Below are 22372 nucleotides of genomic sequence, written 5' to 3' on the forward strand. Positions count from 1 at the left end.
GTAACACAAATTATATTACAATGAGGCAAACGCAATTCGCTACAAACGGTTTTACAATTTGTCTAATCTGATAATAAAAATTGTGTAGTTTCTTGTAAATTCAAACTTTTGGTGAATTTTTGTGTTCTAGTATTTTTGCTAATTTTTCTTTTTGCAAATTCTTGAATAGAATCCAAGGCATACAAAATAAGATAATTAAAATTGTTGATGTTACAGGAACATTTGAAATGAAAACGAAATTACTGCCACTCAATCAAGATAATGTTATACTGAATGCAAATTCCACTCATAAACTAGAAATAAGCCAATTTATGTCTAAATCTTATAATAACAAGCTACCGGAAAGCATCAAAACTTTCTTTTCACATGTGTCATCTATACGTTTGTATAATACCCGACTCTCAAGCTCCAATTACTCAACAGGCAGATACCAAATTATTTAAAAAAAAAAAAAAAAGTTAAAAATGCATGGGAATCAAGGTATCGGAAAATTTACCGCAAAATATAAAAAACAAACACTTCCTCAAGGATCAAGAGCAATAGAAGCTACATTTACTACTAGATTTGTTCTCCAATATCATTATTATTTTTATTTTTTTGCATTTTTTGTGTCTGTATTTGTATTTTTCTTTTCTCTGCTTTTCCTTCTTCTTTATTGTGTCAATTTGCCATTTAAAAACGCAATGCTTGCTTTCGTATAACTGTTTGAATGATGAAAGAGTGCAGACTCTAAGACCTTCTACGACTTTTTAGGTCTACGATCTTTCGAACTCTCTCATTGGATGTACACTTTACGTATTTGTTTTATGTACGTTTCGTTTCGCATCCAAACAAAAATAAATGACCATCCATACGTTTTTGGCCAACTGCTGGCAAGGCGTGAAATCGGTTCAGTTGCACTTACAAGCAATAGACTCATAATTGCTTTGCACACCAACATGTTTAAGCAGAGAGGCGCATCATCTAGTTTTGCATTGTTTGGTTTGACCTTAATAACACAAAGTTGTTAATTTTGAATTTTCCGAACAAGTTACATCTAACGAAGAACCTGCTGTCAATGAGGAAGCACCTGCCCAGGTATCGGAAATTCCTGTACCCACCGATTCCAGCGAGCGCCCATGCCCCGGCGCTCATCACGTTGGCGACCTCCAAGCAGATTTGTGAACAGTTGAACACGTTGTATTATACAAATTTATTTCGATGCATTAGTAGCATAGTCTGCCCTATGCTTTAAATGTCATTTGTTTTATGTTGACCTTTACAGTCTTTGATAGTGGGTGAATGGCATGTTATTGCTTTGTTGCATTGTAATTTACGTTGTTGCTGATTGCTTTGTATTGCTGATTGTTTCGTTGCTACATTGCCTTTAGTTTGTCTCGAGTTTTTTTGTCGCTTTTACACTGGTGTTTATTTTCAATTTGATTTCAGTTTACGACCAGCTCAGTGGCCGAGTGGTTTCGCCTTCGGCTCTGGTGCTGGTAGATCTGAGATCGATTCCAGGTCGGGTCAAACCGAAGACTTTAAAAACGGTACCGATTGTGTTCTATCCTGCATAGCGCAGTGAGAATGAGTCGGGTAATAATGTGATAACATCGTAAACCTGATACAAATTAAAAATGAGCCCTGTCGCTAAAAGACCTTAGCTGTTGTAGAGCGACAATAAATAAAACCATAACATTATTATTATTTCAGTTTGCAACCTAGCTGCGTTTTAGCGCAATAAACTTCTCTAGTAGTGTAATTGTACAGTAGATGGTTTTACTACAGGTAGCACAAACTCAACACAAGTTAAGAAATCCCACAAATTGCTTAGTTTCATTCAACAATCACATTGTTTGTAGTGCGATGGGAAACTGTAGATATTATTCTGTCTCTTCTTTGGACTCCTCTTTGACTTTTTTACCGATTACCGAAAGAGAGATCAAAAACAACAACAAAACCCACAAAAACCACAGTTTTTTATCCAACTTAAAGTAACCCTCGTCCCAAGGGCTGTATCGCTGCTTGTCGACTCTCTGCTCCAAGCGCAGCTGCTCCGTCAAAGGCTCAGCGTAGAAGAACTTACTCAGCGCAGGAGGAGGAATCGTTGCTTGGTCTAAAGAAACAAATGCTTTTTCCACTAGCAGTCCAATTATCACACAGAATAACCACGAGTTGCCTAACGTATAATCTTGATACGATGTGACCGATTTAGAAACAGTATGCTAATAAAGAAATTAATGGACATTCTCAAAAATATGAAATTATTAAAATGAAAAATAAAAATTCTATTTTCCAAGTGTATAAGAATAAGTTGAATAAACAAATGATATCAAGATCAGCTGTAGACCCTTTATCGTAGTCCTATGGTAGGGATTAGATATCGTGATGAGTTTGATTAAAACGAGCAAAGAAAAACCTCATGTCAGCAAATCCTACCAGGGGTGAAGGCATTTCAAAACACATCACACATTTTTAGACAAATTTGTGTACAAACTAGAGTGTGACTGTATTAACCAAAATACTACTGCATCATAAAAACATCATTGTTGTGCTTTTTCCTCATTCAACAGGAGTCGTACAAAAATTTTCTACTTGTATTTAAAATCGCAGGAATGAAACTATACTTTCAAAAAGGCGTGCACCCAAAATATATGGTGAAAAAAAACGAGAAGCGCTGATTAACAAACACGCAAAAGAGAAGACCTCAGGGAACGTAAGCAAGGTAGGCTACATTGTTTCAACGAAAACAAACCAAAATACACAACATCTCCCCAATAAAACTTATGACCACCCATAACGTAAGAGTGGTTGGCGTCTTCTCTGCGACCACCTCAGTATATGTCCTTGATTCGAAACCGATGACGAGTCCTCGGTTGCGATCGACTTCAAAAGATCAGGTACCTCGCCGGCTGTCGGTGAATCAGAAACCTCGTCGGCTGTAGATGAATCAGGAACCTTGTCGGCTGTAGATGAATCAGGAACCTCGTCGGCTGTCGGTGGATCAGGAACCTCGTCGGCTGTCGATGACGACGTGAAAGTAGTCTCCCCTGGATCCCCGTCTTCCGGCGAGATGTAACGCGGGCGTAGTTGGTTGATATAGCGTTTCCATATTAGACCGCGAGGGTCCACTCGAACCTGTAAACTACGACTCCCATGTCGTTTCACCACAACGGCAGGAACCAAACGAGGACTTCGGCTTCGCCTAGAACCAAAGTACAAAGCATAACAAGGATCACCAACATCGAACTTCATTGTTTTCCGGTTTTGTTTCCGAGACGGAAGACTCGTCGACGTTTTCTTGATTTGAGCGGAAGAAGGAAGTAAGATATCTAATTTGTTATGTAATTGGCTGTGGTTTAATAACTCATTGGGAGAGTAACCACTGGCATGGTGTGTACTATTCGTCTAGCTTTACAATAAATCTTAAATTCTTCCGAAGAAAACGTAGTCGCATTGTCTGAGACAATAGAATAGGGGTATCCGAAATGGGCAAAGTCCTGCTCTAAAAGATCAGTAATAACAGACGTTGATAAGGAAGAAGTTGGGTGAATGGAAGGATACTTACTATAAGCATTCCTAACAATAAGCCAACTACAACCAAAAAAATTAATAGTGTGAGTGACATAAATTCGACTCCAGGGCTTCGCTGGTGCTATCCATGGGTGGATAGGAGCCTTGCTTGGTGCCGCTTGATGCTCACCACATGTAGGTTGGTAGCCTACATGTTCGGCAGAGGCAGGCAATGCCAGCATCGATGTTGGGCCAGTAAACTGCTGTCCTGGCCAGCTGTTTCATGCGCTGCATGCCGAAATGACCTTCGTTTAAAAGAGAAAGAATATCCTCGCAGAGTTTAAAAGGAACAACTACTTTAGAACCATATAATAAACAACCATAACATGATGTTAGAGAATCAGCAACTCTTCTAAACTGTTCGATTGGATCGTTAGCATTTGATTTCGCAGGCCATCCTTCTTGTGTGAAGAGAATAATTTTAGACAAGACCGGATCTTTAGAAGTTTCCTTGCACAAAGTGAAAGAATAAGAAAGACTAACCTGTAATTAGATTGTTTCAACCATAGACTCCTTAAGTAAAGGACTGGAACCTCCCATGCTCGGGGTTTGTAACTTGAGTCTGAATGATTAACTTGAGTCCTGGCTAAAATGACTTCTAGACAAGTTAAAAACACAATCTTGAATTCCATTAGGGTTTTTGAGGATGGCGAGTTCAATAGTGCTATTTTCAACACCATCTGAGGTCATTTTCAAGGTCAAAATATCATATTTTAATGTCAAATTACAGAATTTTGGTCATTTTTGCCCATTTTTGAGTCTAAATCGTAAAGTAAAACTGTTTGAAAGAAGTCTGTGACGAAATATGATATTGTGCACCTACTGCATCTATTGTGTAAGATATTTTCTCTACACTGCGTAAGTTCTTTGAAGTTCTTTTTATTTATTTTGCGAAATATTTTGGTGATTTTATATGCCCTTGCAAAACACTGCGGTTCCAAGCTTTTATGACGTAACAATTTACTGAAATCATAGCTGTAATTTGCATGACAAGACTGAAATGCGTTGCCGGTTTCATTTTGCTGAGTTGTTCTCCTTTGTGATGCACCTTTAGCTAGTAATAATGCTGCTTGTACTACTGCTTGTACTACTGGTAAGAAAAGTCTTTGGGATGCCTCAGGAGGCAAGAAAAGCTTTCCAATTAGTGATAGACATTGTCTATTATGGTGTCATCTTGTTATGTATTGTCAATTTTTGTACTATATTGTAATCATTGACTCCTTTAGAATTTAGATAATAGCCATAGTGTTGAGAAATACATATGATGTTTATGTAATAGCATATTTCGTCACAGACTTCTTTCAAACAGTTTTGCTTTACGATTTAGAAGCAAAATTAGGCAAAAATGACCAAAATTCTGTAATTTGACATTAAAATATAATATTTTGACCTTGAAAAAGACCTCAGATGGTTTTCAAAGTAACACTATTGAACTCGCCATCCTCAAAAACCCTAATGGAATCCAAGATTGTGTTTCTAGCTTCTCTAGAAGTCATTTCAGCCCAGAACTCAAGTTAATCATTCAGACTCAAGTTACAAACCCCGAGATCGCAACGGGACTCGGGGTTTCGATGGTTTCAACGCAAACAAACAAAAATACACAATTATAATCGTGGGACTTCAATTGTACTCAAATAGTTAAGTAAGAATGTTATTATATGAAATTACATAGTACGATAAATAATACCACAAAAGAGTGCACAATGCCAAGCGCAATGCCAAGCAGAGCTAATCTAAATAAATTGAATCACTATTATCAAAGTAACCTTTACAACCTGATTCCCCCTTTGTGGGATCGTCAGAAAGTGCTTATTCAAATAAATTAAAGATGATGAAAAAGGTAAAAGATATTTAAAGTGTGTCAAAGATGACACAATTTATACATATCCTGTGATTTATCTAACAAAAAAAAATTGAAATACGCTGTAGGCTATCTTGTTTGAAACACTGCTACGTTCTCAAAATGAATGGAACAGAACAATTTTCCGTCAAAATGAAATAAAATTTTGTTTTAAAAAGTTTCAACACTAAACCTAAGGTTGCTCAAGGTAGAGAGCTGTCTCAACAAAGGATGGAAACTGTTGCCTACCAAAATAGTCCAACCAACAGCAACAAACAGAATATTGAAGCAGTGCCACAGTAGCTTAGTTTTGCTTCAAGCAGCCCTACTACGTTTATAAACAGCAAAATCAAGTAAGTGATTCAGAGATTTTGATACCAGCTACTTTGTTTTTTGTTTATTCAGAAATTGTTTCTGGGCTATATTTTCGATATTAACATATCACAACAAAAATACATGTTCACTAGACTCGATTTATAATACACAATACCATTAATAAGCTGCGTTGGTAAAGAAATGAAGTGGCAATCTATTACTGACAGGATAGCAAAACACGAGTTTAATGTGATAATGAAGGCAGAGTAAAGAAGTTTGACGAAAAAAAGCGTATTTTGAAAATAAAAATATTTTATACATGAGACTCTTGAAACATCTTTTCAATCTGAATGTTATTTCGGCTGCATGGCCGAGTGGTGAAAGCCTTGGAACGGCAATCGAAAGAGCGCCGGTTCGACACCGCTCAAGAGCATGTGGCTGTGTCTTTGGCAGGACACTTAAAGGCATGCCTGAAGATGGACATGAAGATTGGCTTCCTTGCCTTCCCGTCCACTTAATCTAAATCTTTAACTACCAGGTGTAAACCTGGATACGACAAAAAAATCTGAATGTTTTGAAAGAATCATCAGGTTTTTACTCACCGCTTTGTTTGATCTCGTTCAGAACAACTTTGAGTTTCTCGTTGAAAGCATGCTTATCTCCCTTATCAAGAAAACGAAATTTGACTCGGTCCATGGGGCTAAGGCAGGTTGAGTGGTTTTCCCATCTCTCGTAATTCCGTCTGCAATGGAGATCGTCTAGAATTCAATTAAAGCTTATATAAGCAAAACAAAAAGGTGTTTGTTTGTCAATGTGGTCAGTCTGAACGTAAAAATGATATTTCAACGTTGTTAAGTGGCACTTATAAAAAACTTCTGTAAAAGCAATTAATCATTGCACTAATCAAAAATTACACGAACAGCATTTCAACCAATCAACAAATGCAGGAAAAACAGAAACAAGTAAATGATTAAGGGGTAGTAACCATTTCAATAACGTAAGTCTAATTCCCACCCCTTACCAGACTTGGACAACTAGATTTGTTTTAGCTTTTTGAAATTAGATTAGAATTATAATTACAGCTATTCCAGTTTTTACTAATTAGACTAGACTTAAAATTAAAGCTGGGTAAGTTTTCTCAAACTAGAGTAGAGTTTAAACTATATTAGAATTAGTTTGATGCAGTCGTCACACATCTTTTTCTATTTGGATAAAAACTCTAACATGGCAACTCATGGGCAACTCTGGATCAAAGTGTCATTCTCCCATCAGTGCAATAAAACCATTTATGTCATAATAGACATTGTGATATAGGTTAATTGATGAGTTAATCGACTTTTTAATGACTTCGCTACTTAACACTAGAACGGCCGAGGTGTCGAAATCGACACTTTTAGAAATTTAGTTCACTATTTTAGGCCTTAATTGTTATCGCAACGTTTTCAAACTTTCAGTAGCTTCCCAATTATGCTTACACTTTATATTTCAGTATTATTTTTCTAAAAAATCTTTTTATGTTATCTGCAATTTGCAGATATACCTCCAACAGCCGAGGTATCGAAATCGACACATCATGCAAACTTAATAAGATTTGTAAAGTATAAAAGATTTTCTGTGTGAAAAAGCTAATTCAATAGTTTCCCCAATTAGCCTACCTATAGCGTTTTTCATGGTAATTATCCAACGCTCGGCTTGATTTTAGGCATGGCCACCTAAAGATACGGCCTGATTTGTCACATTTTGCAGAAATTTCCAGGTTTTTCTAACTTTGGGCAAACGTTTAAATAAATTTTTCTAAAAATTAGATTTTTACACTTTCTTTATTCTTTTCCCCAGATGATACAATAGGTTTTAACATCCTTACATGTTGAAAAACAAAGAAAACTTGATTTCGAAGATTCTAGTCAGACTGTTAATTTTCAGTAACAGTCTGATTATGCGTTTTTCAACTTACTTTTTCTCATTTGCTAGTGCTTCCCCAAGACAACAAAAAAGTTTTATGTCATTAGGAAACCGTAAAAAGTAAAAACAGCTCAGAAAATGTCAGTCAAGCACTAGCAGTAGCTGTAATCAAAATCTGCAAAATGTGACAAATCAGGCGCATCTCCAGGTGGCCATGATTTTAGGTCATCGTAATGAGTTTACAAATATCTTCCACAAATCTATCAGCGATTTGCAACAGATAAGTTTATTCATATTCGAGAGCCACTGGAAGGACTTGTTGCTAATTGCATCAACAATTACACTCCGGATTGAAGCCTGCCAATCGATGAACAGCTATTTCTAATGGAAAACAGATATCCTTTTATCGTGTTCATGCCAAACAAACCAAACAAGTTTGGCATGAAATTCTAGGTGTTAGCCGAGTTTCATTCCAAATACGTATGGAATACCGTACCGTACTTATCGTACCTCGGAGCTATTGAAAGAAAGCAACGAAATGGAAGGCTTCTCCCCGATGATGTAGTGATCAGGATCACCACCAATTTACACAGACAAGGTGGGTACAACGTCACAACAGTTAACTTCTTTACTAGGGTGAATCTAGCTGGTTTATTACAGGAAAGAAATATAACCATTGTTGGAACTGTTCGAGCTAACAGTAAAGGACTGACAAAGGAGATGACCAAGGGTGGAGGAGAAAGATTTTCCAGTAAAGTCTTCTACAATTTAACGAACAGCTGCATGCTTGTAAACTATTACTGCAAAAAATGCAAATCTCCTTTCCACTATGCATGAAAACCCCAGTATTGATGCATTAGAGAAAAAGAAACCCTCTGTGATCCATTTTTATAGCGAAAACAAAGTAGCAGTTGATGTGTTTGACCAAATGGAAAGAAAATGCACCACACATGCAGCAAGCAAAAGATGGCCTCTTGCAGTTTGGACAAATATGCTAGATATTGCAGCTTTGAACTTTTGGATTATTTTTGAAAACACTCATACAGCAACATCAACCGAAGTGATTTTATCCTCCAGATTGAGAGCTTGAGAATTGTTCATGTGCTGAAACGAAAGCCGACATTGCAGAGCAGGGACGACCATCTAGAAAACGCAAAAAATGTGCTGGATTGCAAAAACAATACACTTACCATTAACCGCCACTGTCGAAAAGTGGGAAGTGTGATAATGGTGACTGGAAAGTCACAGAGTGCTCTGCGTAAAGACTGCAGGCTGCACTAGGTAAAGCGTTTGTTGGTTTGTTTAATTTTTTTTCTCCTGAATAAGAAATCTCTGTGCTATTTTTATGATAATTATATCTTCGCTCTGTTAAACTTTTTAGATCACCGTACAGAGTCAAGGTACTCATACAGCCAAGCTTCGAACTGATCAAATCCTGGTAATCTACGTCATAATTTTCGTCTAAAACCAAAAAATAAACAACGCAAATAGATGACAAAAGTAATAAGTGCTTCAGATAATTTTATCACTGTAAAATAAAACGAACTCTTACAGTTAGTTTTGCGGAAAAATAAAGTTTTTGTGAAAAGTGTCGATTTCGACACCAGCGGCCGTTGGAGGTATACTTTTTTTTCGGCCGTTCTAGTGTTAAGCGATGGAATGACAGTATGACACTTTCATCTTGATTGTTTTATTGCATTTTCCTTGCATGAGTTTCCAGTCATTTGCTGAAAAACACTGTTGGAAAACTAAAATTTTTAGCAAAACTCGAGATTAGATTAGAATTAGAATTACTAACATTTTTTCTCTAATTCATCGAATTAGACAACTAGAATTATCTAGTTGTCCAAGTCTACCCCTGGCATCACTTTCTTTTTCTGTAATTACCAAACAAAGCAGACATTAACTCTCTGGCTGGGTACTAGAAGGGCCACAATGACGGTACCACTTAAACATGTTCTGATTATGACGAAGAAATGCATTTGTTGGAATGAATAGCATTTGGAAGAGCAAGGATGTAAAATTAGAAACAAAAAAGAAGCTGATCAAAACTATTATACCGTATTCCCAATTGTAACTTACGGATGCGAAACATGGACAATGAACAAAACAGACAGAAGAAAGATTGACGCATTTGAATTGTGGTGCTGGAAAAGGTTACTGTGTGTTCCTTGGACAGCCAAAGTAACAAATGATAAAATTCTTGAACAAAATAAACCGGACATATCCCAAGAAGCCCGAATCGTCAGGCAGAAACTTTCATATTTTGGCCACATAATGAGAAGCAAATCAAATGAAAAAGACATCATGCTTGGTTTGGTCAGTGGAGGAAGAGGAAGGGGGCGTCCAAAAACAAGATGGCTTGACACAATCGTAAATGACAGTGGTATGAGAGTGCATGAGTTGAAGGAGACTGCGTGGGATCGAGAGGTGTGAAGAAAGGTGACATATAGAGTGACCGAGAGTCGTAAACGACTGAACAGATGAAGAAGTAGGCTAGTTACTTTTGTTTTGTCTGTTTATGTATTAAAATAATATTAACTGTCTATTATATATAAATATATATATAACTGCACACAGTGGCACACTGTTTCGCTGGTCAGCTGTTTTATTAGCATGACGAACAGGGTTAGGGTTAGGGAATTGCTGCGTAGCATATATTGGCCAAACTGAACGTAGCATAAATTCCCTGGTCAAAAAACAACGCAAAGCTGTCAAAAATATGAAACATGAAAAGTCAGCCCTTTGTTCACACATGCTACAAAAGGATCACAAAATTAACTGGTTAGAAACAAAAAAATTTGAAAAATGAAAGTAATTATTATCAACGCACCACGGCAGAAAGTTGCTTCATCAACATCACATCAAAACATTGCAATGTACTCAACTGGAACGACGGAAACCTTTTACCAAAACCTTATAAGTCGTTATTGTCTCGACATGCAGGCTTCAAGCCTACTTAAACACAGTTGGAAACGTTAATGTAATTTAATTTAGTCTCGCATTATATTGGTCTTCACTGCTTCGAATTTATTTTGATTGTTGGAAGTTTTTACGTAATTTAACGTCGAAAGTAGCCACACATCATTAGCCAATCTTTAAACATTGTGTTCTACTTCTCTTGCCTTCAATCGCACATTTTTGTTGGTCATCACTGCTTTGAATTTTATGTTTATCGTTGAAAGTTTTTACGTAATTTAACGTGGAAAGTAACCGTTCACGCATCATTGGCCAAATTTTTAAAAATATTGTGTTTTATTTTTTCTTGCCTTCAATCGAACTGCAGTAGATAACCTTGTGAAATTTTATTTTGTATGTGATTCACTCTGAGGATGCGCATTGTCATGGTGCGCGAAACGTTAGTGAAGCAATAAACCCTCCTGTTGCAACTAGTGCTAGAAGTTGTCTAGATGAACGTTGCAACTAATGCTAGAAACAATCACATCTACGCTCAGTCAGCTGCAACAATCATATTTAACCGTACCTGAGTTCTAGCTTCACTCTAATCCTCGACACTTTATTGAGATCTTCAAGAACCTGTAGAACCCATAACCGTTTGTGTCCATCGAATATCCAATACACTCCTTGTAACTCTACAACTGTCATAATAGACTTATTCTTGTATGTCATGTCTGCTACACATACATAGCCATGGCTGATTTGACGTAACAAATCAAGCACGTCCAATCCGCTTGATAATCGCGTCGTCACTGCTCTTTGCATACATCTGGAAAGCAAAGAATGGAACTGAAAAACGACGATAGTGCATGAATTCGTTGACTAGGTCAGTTAACCGTATTAAGACTGGGTTCTCAAGAAATTCCTTGAGTTGGGGGGGGCATAAAGCGCCCGCGGTTTTTGAACGATTGATACGCCTTTGATACGCATGCTGTCACTTAGGTATTTTACCAAGTGAAGAAATTTTATCTGACTTTCCAACAAATTCAAACTTGTCCTCGAATCATGTGTATAGGGTGGCTCGTTTTTGAACTTTTTTTTTAAATTCTTTCGGGGTAGTGGGGAAATGGTGCCAATGAGTGAGAAAACGCTCATGACAAAATTTGAGATTTGTAAAAAATTGTCTTCAGCCTCCTCATGGGGCCCAAAAATCGAGAAATGGGGTCAAAAACGCAATTTTTTTTTAAACATTTTTAGTTTGGGTAGATACAATATTGTTTAGATATATCTAATTAACCTAAGAAAAAAAAATTGGAGTCATTTGAACTATTCCTTCAGCTTCCTCACAGCTTCTGAAAATTTTCATTTTGCTGAAAATTTTGCATTTTTGTGGGTGGGTAGCCTACATGATACATAATTGCGTTAGACATTTTGCCAGCTATAAAACGTCATTGTATTTCTCTTTATAGACCTGCCCTGAGCTTTTGCGTCATTTTTTAATAAAATTGGGTTAATTTGGTAGGAAAAAGTGACGTCTTTTATTTGAATTTACGTCACTGACGAAGTTTATAGTTATGTAACCCCAAAAAAAAATGCAAATTTTCAGCAAAATGAAAATTTTCAGAAGCTGTGAGGAAGCTGAAGGAATAGTTCAAATGACTTCAATTTTTTTTTATAGGTTATTTAGATATATCTAAACAATATTGTATCTACCCAAACTACAAATATTTAAAAGAAAATTGCGTTTTTGACCCCATTTTTCGATTTTTGAGCCCCATGAGGAGGCTGAAGACAATTTTTTACAAATCTCAAATTTTGTCATGATTGTTTTCTCACTCATTGGCACCATTTCCCCACTACCCCAAGAGAATTAAAAAAAAAAGTTCAAAAACGAGCCACCCTAATGTGTATGTCTATAGCTGTAATGGATTTATTAGACAGCAGTCAAATCGCCAAAGTTAGATGTAAATTATAATAAAGAAACAAGGCTTGCTCTGCTTAAGATAATGACGTCACTGTAATCTCGCGTCACACTTTGCGTTCTGTCTCTCACACTAACAACCGTAACGACTCATTAACTGCCGAGAATCTATTTACTCTGTAATTGTCCAGTCGGCAAAAGTGCGACATTATTATATCGACTCGACGTTTGACCACAGTGCTTAGACGTGAAATGTTTTTATTTGACTTCAGTTTGTTTGGAAAGATGCGAAGATCGGAAGCAAATGTTGCTTGAGATGTAGGCAGATTTCTGTCGATATTTGCTTCATTTCCCCAATTTCACATTAGAGGCGCATCTAAAGACGAAAAACTGGTATAGACAAAGCAACTGAACTTTGAAATAAGTTGTTATTCCAGGAAGAATATGTTCGCCGACAAAATCGGTTATATTTACGTAAATTCAACAACTGAGGACGTTGAAATCTGGCAACGGTGAGCATTACCAGCCAGCTAGAATCAGGTCCCATTGAACTTGAATACTAAATTGTATTTGCTTACAGCTTGACATTGACAATGCCGCAATGCTTAGTCACTGATGATATCTGTCAGCCCATCTTCATGTTTTTACACCTTATAGTTGTCGCTAATCGTTGAATCGACGAAATAACAGCGCAGTTTTGTCGGCTAGAAAATTACTGAATAAAAGTGGTTGCCGATGCTATATAAATTGTGGAAAAAACCCATCAAAAATCGACTTATAAATATTCGGCTTAGTTGAACGATTGCGAAATGAAACAATTTTACTATCAAAAAATATCATCAATTTCGACTATTCGGTATTTTCCATGTAAAGTATTTTATTTCCAGCTTGTAATGCCACACTTTTCGCGTTGACTTATTGTACAATGATGTGCAATCAGCGTAAAATATATGGTTTTGTTTCAGTCGCAGACAGAAGCAAATGTATGCAATTTACGCCAGACGCAAATCGGTAATTGATACCACGCAGTGTCTTCTTCACACACAACTAATCAAATTACGCGCGCGATAAGCTCATTAGGCGACTCGGCTTGGCGCCTTTGAATAAACAGTCGTTGATCTGTCACTCTTTTTAATAAAAGAAACCAACCAGGCGCAATCTTCTCTCACTCCAGGAGCAAATCAATAAAATATTTCAAGGTACATGCTAAAAACGGTAAAATATCTCCCAAACCGAATCAGGTATAGCCACGAAACTTTAAATACGTATAGCCAAGTAATATTCAGGAAAAGTCAATAAATTTCAGCTTAACCCTTTTTCCAGTGACGTATTTTGGCCAGTTGACTTGCGGACGGGGGGGTCGGTTCGACACTATCACTTTCAGCTCGTGTAACTCAATAACTACGCAAGATAGATCAATCAAATTTTCACATGGTGTAGATAATTTATCTGACAACATAACATTGAAACTCTTTTGCAATTTGTTCAACAGCGCAACTTGAAAAATCAAATAATTTGATGGTTGGTCATATTTTTTTATTTGACTTGAGAAATTGCTTCTTAATTAACTTGTAATTGAGTGTGACGGGTTAATTCCATTGTGTAGATTTTAATCTCTTACGCGGAGACGTCGTCCAAGCTTCAATGAAATCGTAATTGGCGTCCGACTCGCGTTTGCTTGTTGTTTTGCCGGAGGCATTGTAAAAAAAAATTGCTTCCCAGACAGCCACTTAATCTGGTAATGATCTTTACCAGATCTGGCATCGTCGGGCAAAATTAATCCGGCTCTGATCTGGCATAAAATTATGCCCGCTCTGGTTAATAGTGGTGTGCCCTATAAGGCGTGCTCATTTTTTCCCGATCGGGCATGAACATCGGGGCAAGATCTAGCCACGATCGGGCAAAATTGAACACGCCCTATCGGGCTCACCACTATTAACCAGAGCTGGCATAATTTTATTTCAGATCAGATGATCTGTCATCCGTTGACGCGACATTCAGACAGAAATTAAACATATATAACTGACAAATCAATCAAACAATGCCATCGAATTCAATGATTTGTTTATTACAAAAAATATAACAAATCACAATAGAAGTGAACATCCGATCATTTAGCAGTCACAACAACATGGTATAAACATAACATCAGGGGACATAAAGGAATACACACAGGAGAGTTGTGAAAAAGCAAATTCCTTTTTTCGAAATTGAGAAGATGATCTGTAATGCACAACACTTTTTTTATTTCGAGCCCATTGTGATTGGGAAGTAATTCACTTTTTCCTAAAAGTAGCCTACACAAACCAAATCTGAGCACGAGTTTGAAGGTCTATTGAACGTGTAACAAACAGATATTTCAGAAAGTCAACATTTTACGTTGTTTTCACTTTCTGTTTGACTTTAAGAAATAAACGCAAGTCATTTCAAATCGATGAAACGCAGATTACGATTTCTTCACAATTTTATTGAATCGTCAGCTTGTCGCATTTTCCGACCACCATCCCTGTCTTTTGCTCCATCGAGCCAATGCACCACACTTGCACGAAAGTCCGTTTCTTTTGCCTCGGAATATATTTCTCTAATGGTAGCTGTAAAATGTAAACTTTTTACATTAGAAAAAGATTGATTTTTCCTTATAAAGGAGGGTACGTTAAAAGCTGTGCTACTGCAGCAAACAAAACGTTTAAAAGCAATATTAAAAAAATTAATAATAAATGTTAAATTGAAAAACTTGATTCTCAGCTTATGCAACAATATATACTACAGTACATATAGTAGATAATTTTAGTAATAACTACTCAGAAACGTGATGACAAATAAGCTACCATTTTCAACTCACCAAAAGTAACTTTATACAATCGAAGTTGCTTGAAACCTTTTTTTCCGTGATGCCCCTTGCCACTCAAGTAATAAAACTTCGCCAATTCATTGCCCATAGTTTCCTTGAGCATTCTCCTTGTCGTTTCAGGCAAACTTCTACCGCTGAAGCCCAACAAATAAGCAACCTGCAAAAAATTAGTCTCTGCTGTTACTCAATTCTTATGCTATATCGTTAACCTGCATGCACTTTTACAACGACATGTGGAAATAGACAATGACGAAAAGCTGGCAGTTTAGCAATCACGTGAAAAAGTATCTTGTGTCAAACATCATAGATCAAAATAGCAACCTGTAAAATCCAACCAGGAGAAACAACTTTGTTGATGATGAAAACTTTTATTATTAATGTATGTGAATGATCAATGAATAAATTTGTGACTCTGCAAACAATAAACTTGTCAAGTGAGGGTAATCAACTACTCACCATAGATGCTTGGAACTTTCCATCCAGTAACTTTCTTTCTATATCACAAAGTTGTTCTTGAGAATAAATTGGCAAATTTTGAAACATTGGAAATTCTTCACTGCTCTTTTCCTTTGTTTTTTCAGAAATCAGTCTTTTTAAGCACCGTTGTTGTGCTTGAATTTGTTCAAGAACTTTGAATATCCGAGCTGAAAAAGATAACATTAACGTAAAGAACACATTGCCATAAATGGGATTCACCTAAAACAACAATGAGCTTCACACTTAACTAAAATTTGTACAAATAACCACACTCGTTTAACTGATTCACTATATATGTGCAATCATGACTAACACAAGGTAACAACAAAAAGTAAGAAGCATAGTCCAACATACGGGTCTGCTACTATTCGGTGAGTCCGATTCGGTGAGTTCCTAACCTCTAACCCTAATCCCTAATCCTAAAACGGCAATGATAATTAGGTTACGGTACCAGACAATTAAAAAAAAAAATTGAAAAAATCCCCCGTTAAGGGATCGGACTCACCGAATCGGACTTACCGAAACGGGCCATTCCGCCAACATACATTGTATGCTCCACAAAAACTTCAAATCAATGAATCACTTTCATATACGTACTAAAAATAGGCTCAAGTTCTGAAAAGAAATCATCCTGTTGCCACTTGGAGTAGTTTGCATTGGAGCACAACTTGAACGTTTCTTCAGAGTATGCTCATATTCCAAGCTACAGTTCACTTCAGCATTATACTCTTGGAAAGAATTTGGAGCTAGAAATATACATAAATACCACAACACTAATAATCTACATGATACTTTGGTGTCGTGCAGTTCAGTATAAGAATATTGAAATTAAAATTGTCACCCAAAAGTGTATGTCAACAAGAAAGCTTTATGCAATGCGGTGTACAAATGTATAAAAGTCTGAATATTGGCAGTAAACCCACAATAAAAGCTAACAGGTCCAGTAAGACTGATAATTAAGATAATAATAATACACACTGGAATGTGTGCTTTGCACAGCAGGAGGAATCGGGAGTTGGTTTGCTTTATCAAAGCTTTCCAAAACTGATGTTTATTTGAAGCTTTTCTAGTTTTTTATGTTTCTTATGTTTTGAAAGACTTAGTTGTGAGTGCGGTGACAAACTTGATGATGAGCTTCTGTCATACCACTGTGACTTTGTTGAAGACCTTTAGTCCTTCAATACAATTTATCCACATTTTTGAAACAATATCATGGACTATTCAGAGAAAAACAATTTACACACAAAACAATAATCAAAGATATCATTCTTTTATGATGCACCTTAAAGGTCATTAAGACATAAGAATAACTGCAAACAGCGACAATGTTTTGACCTCAAAGTCCTATCAGACCAGTCAAAGTGCACTGGATAAAACACTTGCTATAAAGAATATAGCAATGAAATCTGATAGAAAAGTTAAAACAACTTTTGATTTCTGGCCAAACCAATCATCGAGTGCACACTTATTCAAACAGATATATGCATACAATATACTATACATATAGATAACACCAGTATGAAGTCATTTTACACACATGATCAAAATGGTTTCATAATAAACTGTATTTACCTTTAAGCCCGTTTAAAGCACCCTCTATTATCATCATCACTTGATTCAATATTTGAAGTAACCTCCAGATGGTGCATTTTTTGTTTGCAGCACTCCAATCACCTGTGATATGAAATCATTAAACATGTTGGTACAAAACGTGGTAAAACAACATAACATACCGTACTCAGCTTAATTGTACAAAGTAAAATAGCAGCCACTTGTGCCACCAGATTCTTTCCCTTTAGTATCGGCATTTTGTATAATATCTCAGCCTATTGATATAAATACTGCAACACAATGACTTACCGTACTTGTTCTAAACCATTCTTTTACTGCAAAAATCTTCCAAATCAGCAAGAGCTTCTTTTTTTTGGCAGCATTATGGCTATGTTTTGAATTGAAGTATGGAGGCCAACAAGCTTCATATGGACTTTTCATCCACTGCGAAGGAATAACTGACATACTTTGTTTGTCAGCGTACTCAACCACTACATATGTTTCAAGCTTCAGTGTATCCATACTTTGTAATTACAAACACACAGATTACTAACAATGTAAAATAATTTTTTACTAGGCTACCTGCAACAAAATAATTTGTCAAAAAATGGAGGTAAACATCCAAATGGAAAGCAACATCACGTCCCAAAAATAACAACAAAACGTGCAACGATGTCATTGCAAAACAATAAGAAACTGATGTAAAATTTAAAGTGAAAAAACATAAGAAACAAGATACGGTAATACCACAAAATATTTTACAATAATTGATGCACCTTAATAAACCAAGAAATCAGTAAACACAGAAATCTTTGAAAGAAAAATCAACTGAGACAAAATCAACCAAGACTGGTGCAATACAGGAATTTGTCAGGTTTGCCTGAAAAGGGGGAACGAATTTAATTTGTCCTTCCAAGGAGAAAAACATTTATGTTTTTACATGGAAATCTAAAGTTGGAGCGTTCATCAAAAAATTAAACATCTAGAAACAAAACATTGAAAATAATTTATTCAAAATATTCTCATTTACTGAAAAGTTTTTGGCTAACAATGGCGTGGAATCAAGCGTTATTAAACCTCTGGTTATTGACACTTCTCAAGACTGTTGAAAGAGCTTAAAAGTATTTTCTTCCAGAATTGGACAATACTTTTAGATTTGATCCAAAACCCATTTGGTTGGTTGCTGGTTTTGAATCTTTATCCTCGGACTGACAAAGCCTTGATGGTTTATTCCTGGTAGTTTCGCATACTTGCAGAGGCTCTTGACGCAGGGCCGGTTACCGAGATTGGCAGAGTGAAGTTTTCTGATTGTTGCCGAGGAATTATTCCATTCACTAGGTGCCGTTTAATGGAGAGCAGTCCTGAAATGCGTTACTCAAGCGCACACCCCGAAAGTCGAACTTGCGCCGCGTGCTCTTGAGCTGGACGCGCAACCACTGAGCTAACGGGGCGGACCATGCAAAACAGGAATAACAACAAAATAGCTTTTTACAGGTAATATCACAATACACTGTATGTCTGCGAACAAAGCAATACGTAGAGAACCAGACAATCTAGACACCTTACAGATACCTAAATCAGTAGAGTTTAAAGGAAATGAAGCGTTTAGAACGAAAAGTGACTAAGTCACAAAATACTATAGTAAGGAGATATTGACATGTACAGTTTTCAATTGCATTGTAAAATCAAGATTTAAAAGATTTTTTTGTTTTTACCATATGTCAGTGTCTACAACCCCAACCTAGTTCTGATTGCACTATTAATTGATTTTTTAGTTGAACTTATCAAAAAATATTGATAATATTCTTTTTTGGACATGCGCTTTTCTTCAAAATTGGTGGACTTAGGCACTTTTAGACACAAATGATGGACTTAAGCACTTTTAAGTGTTCTATAGGCCTAACAGAATTTGCCATCTCTTACTCCAGATGCTACTGTAAAGTAAGCTATTTAAGTATATTTCTTCAAACCTCGTACTAATATGACATTGGAATAATCTGCAAAGAATTATTTTGGGTTAGAAATATCTTGAAAAAATTAGGCTGGTAGCACATAATAACTGTTACTGGTAATTAATGGGGTGAAAAACAGGTAAAGTACAGAGACTTGCCCACCTTCATTGGCAATGTACAGTAGAATAATAATTGGGTTAGGCCTACTAGACTACATAATAATAATTGGGTACACTCTCAAAACCTTCTTCTCTTCATTAGTAGTGTAGTATAGAACTAAAGAAGACTGGTAGATAGGCTAGGACCTTTACAGAATAAGTTATAAAAATAATAGTCCAATCTAATAGGCTACTTAATCTTAGGTTAAGTGTAGGCTACTTCATTTCGTTATCTGCTGGCACCAACACTCCATCGAATAGCCTAATTATGTCCAATGAATATTGAAGTCTGCACTGCTAAACTTCTTGCAAACTGGACCTGTGGACTGCTGAATTTGATTCGAAAGCAGTAGGCCTATAAATACTACTGGTATTTGATCCTTACTTGCAAAATATCTACAATAAAAAGCTGATAAAAACACTGCCGTTTTTAACACTACCAATGATCCTAATCCTTCACCTACCCTACCTAAACCAGAGGCAGTGTCCCAGTCTAAATAACCGGTAACCAGCTAATGACTTTATATCCTCTAAAATGGAACCCGATCAAAAAGCAAAATAAAAATCATGTCACGTGGTTAAATGACTCGACGCTATTGGTCAGAACGGACTTAGCTACTTTTAGAAAAAAAAATTACCTTTCCGCTCAAAACCTGTATTCGAAAATGATGGCTTAGCAACCTTTATACCAAAATATTTTTGTGTCTGGTGACAAAGGACAATGAAAGCAATACGTTTTTGTACTTAACTCAATTCGAGTGAAAATGTGACTTAGTCACTTTTCGTTCTAAACGCTTCAAATGTAAAATAGCATGAAACACATATAATATAGTCTTACCAGTGCACTGACACCAATCTTTTCACCAATACCAATACAACTTCTACTTACTGGTACAGAAAATCAGTAGGCTACCTTTTTATATGTTAATAGGGAGCTGGTGTACAAGTCCCCCCCCCCACCTGGTAAATCATCAATACAGGAATTGACCAAAACATGTGGATTGAAGTGTGTGAACAGTAAAGCAAAGGTAAAGTAGTTTCACCCTATATGTTTGGTCGATTCCTGTCTTTGTCATGATTTACCAGGGGGGGGACTTGTACACCAACTCTGCTAATAGTTGGCCTATATAAAAGCACGCACTCACCCTACCGTTCGAAAGTCAAATTAATGGAAGAGCCTATAGCCTACATAGTACAGAAAGTCGTTATAAAAAGTCCACATATAAGAGTTAAGACAATGTGTACACCTTGAGAAGATTGAAAACCATCAATAATAGATTTAAAAGAGGCTTCACTATTTAAACATTCAGAAACTGCTTGAATGTGTGCATTTGTTTTATCTCACAAAATTCGGCGATTTGTCCAGTATGATTCACCTTTGTGTTCCATCTCTGGTGTTTTTACCAAACTTGCAGCGCACTTCCAGCAAGTATTAAAATAAACCTATTCTGTACTTTAAATTTGGCCTGGTGACAACAAGTTGCATTTTGTCAATAACGATGACACGGTGATGCTTGTAGCTAATATTTAATTTTTTCTTTTTCAACTAAGATTGTCTGAACGCTTGTTTCTGTAACTTCACGACCTACAGAAGAATTAGCCTAGTACATTCTGAAGTGTAATATCCAATTTCACTTACTGTAGCGTAGCCTACAGATAGGCTTTTCATTCACTGATCACACACATAAAACCAGGCTTACCTTTTTGCAAAACAGAAACTTACTTAAAACTTCTGCTTAAACTACGGAAATCGCTTTAAAACTGAAAAGTTTCTATAGAGTTTTCAACAAAATGGAAGTTTTCTAATGTGCTTTCTGATTTGTTGCGCAATACAAACGTCACAAACGTGTGCAATTTAACCGCGTGTATTTGGAGTATCACGTGATGAGCACGCGGCTGTGACTTTGTATCTTTGAAGATGGCCACGAAAATCGGCTTCTTTGCCTTGCTTTGCCTTCCCTGCTCATCACATTTTTATTTAAAAAACTAACTCAAAATCACACACCAATCAGACAGCGACAAAACCAACAATAGTGATTTTCCAAGTTTCAACCTGTCATCACAAATTTATATTTTACATTTTTATTTGTTGATATATCCATTAGTTTTGATTTTCTAACTTATTGACTTATCGATCTAAAACCATTAAACTGAAGTATTTCTGCTGTGTTATGATTTAAATTACCAGCGGTTCACCTGTTTCAAATACATTTTGCCATGTTTTGCTCATCAGTAGGCTAGGCTATTTCCAATGTGAAACAGATCATTGCCAGATCTGTTCAGACGTCCGCATCCGTTGTTCGTGCTACCATGTCCAGACCAGAGGCGGTTTTGATCTGGCATCAGCATTTTCTGTTCACGCCCGACCATGCCCGGTTAAAATACGATCAGCACCAGATTAAGTGGCTGTCTGGGTTTGTTTCAACATTTGCAGAGAATGAGACAAAAGCACCGCAAAAAAACTATTTCAAGTTCTTTTTGAGCCACATATTTATAGTCTACACTTTTTCAAACGTACTGTCATTACTTGATATTGGAACTAAATCAAGCAAATTTTTTTTCACATTTACACTGTCGAATTTGGTTATGCATGATCAAGAAACACTTTGTATTTCATAGCACATCTCAGGAAGCTATTTATTCGTTTTTAACATTATTTCAACGTCTAAAGAGGTTGAATCGATGTAAAAAGTGTCTGATTTGCTGTCTGGGTAGCGGTTGAATACAGAAAAGTAAGGTAGCCTAATGGTGTCACGTGGTATTTGAACAACAACCTATCCAAAGGTAGTGACTTGCTTCGATAGGAGCTTGTTCCATTTTAGGCCATCATGCACTCCAAAAACAAAGAGCGTCTAAAACTCCTGACTGATAAACTATGTCACGATGCATTCCAAAGTGATATGTTTCAATAATTACCAACAATGATCACTTTGAATGAAACAATTTTGCAAACAG

General features: G+C 36.5%; 2 protein-coding genes across 3 annotated transcripts in view; both read right to left on the reverse strand.

Annotated features, from left to right (window-relative positions):
- Positions 1–1761: 1761 nt before the first annotated feature.
- The window catches only part of LOC145769511 (uncharacterized), a 54888-nt gene continuing 34277 nt past the window's right edge, over positions 1762–22372 (reverse strand). For both annotated transcript variants that reach the window (XM_082581158.1, XM_082581159.1), the window contains exons 2-4: positions 11094–11336; positions 6310–6449; positions 1762–2095 (exon numbers count right to left, since the gene is read on the reverse strand). In XM_082581158.1, the coding sequence (XP_082437284.1) occupies positions 1863–2095; positions 6310–6449; positions 11094–11336 (616 nt within the window). In that variant the 3' untranslated portion in view covers positions 1762–1862. The remainder of the gene's footprint in view (positions 2096–6309; positions 6450–11093; positions 11337–22372) is intronic.
- Positions 14747–16303, reverse strand: LOC145768278 (uncharacterized). The gene is made up of 4 exons (XM_082579757.1): positions 16276–16303; positions 15736–15923; positions 15307–15436; positions 14747–15019 (listed from the first exon to the last, which is right to left on the reverse strand). The coding sequence occupies exons 1-4, from the start codon at positions 16301–16303 to the stop codon at positions 14886–14888; spliced, it is 480 nt and encodes a 159-aa protein (XP_082435883.1). The 3' UTR covers positions 14747–14885.

Source organism: Aplidium turbinatum, chromosome 4 (genome assembly GCF_918807975.1).
Source record: "Aplidium turbinatum chromosome 4, kaAplTurb1.1, whole genome shotgun sequence".
NCBI lineage: Eukaryota > Metazoa > Chordata > Ascidiacea > Aplousobranchia > Polyclinidae > Aplidium > Aplidium turbinatum.

Excerpts from the sequence above, each read along its gene's own strand:
- LOC145768278 (XM_082579757.1), bottom strand. The coding sequence starts at position 16,303 with ATGTATGTTGGCGGAATGGCCCGTTTCG. Across the intron at positions 15,437-15,735 it reads GAAAGTTCCAAGCATCTATG|GTTGCTTATTTGTTGGGCTT; the intron begins GTGAGTAGTTGA and ends AATTTTTTGCAG. Across the intron at positions 15,020-15,306 it reads GGGGCATCACGGAAAAAAAG|CTACCATTAGAGAAATATAT; the intron begins GTTTCAAGCAAC and ends TACATTTTACAG.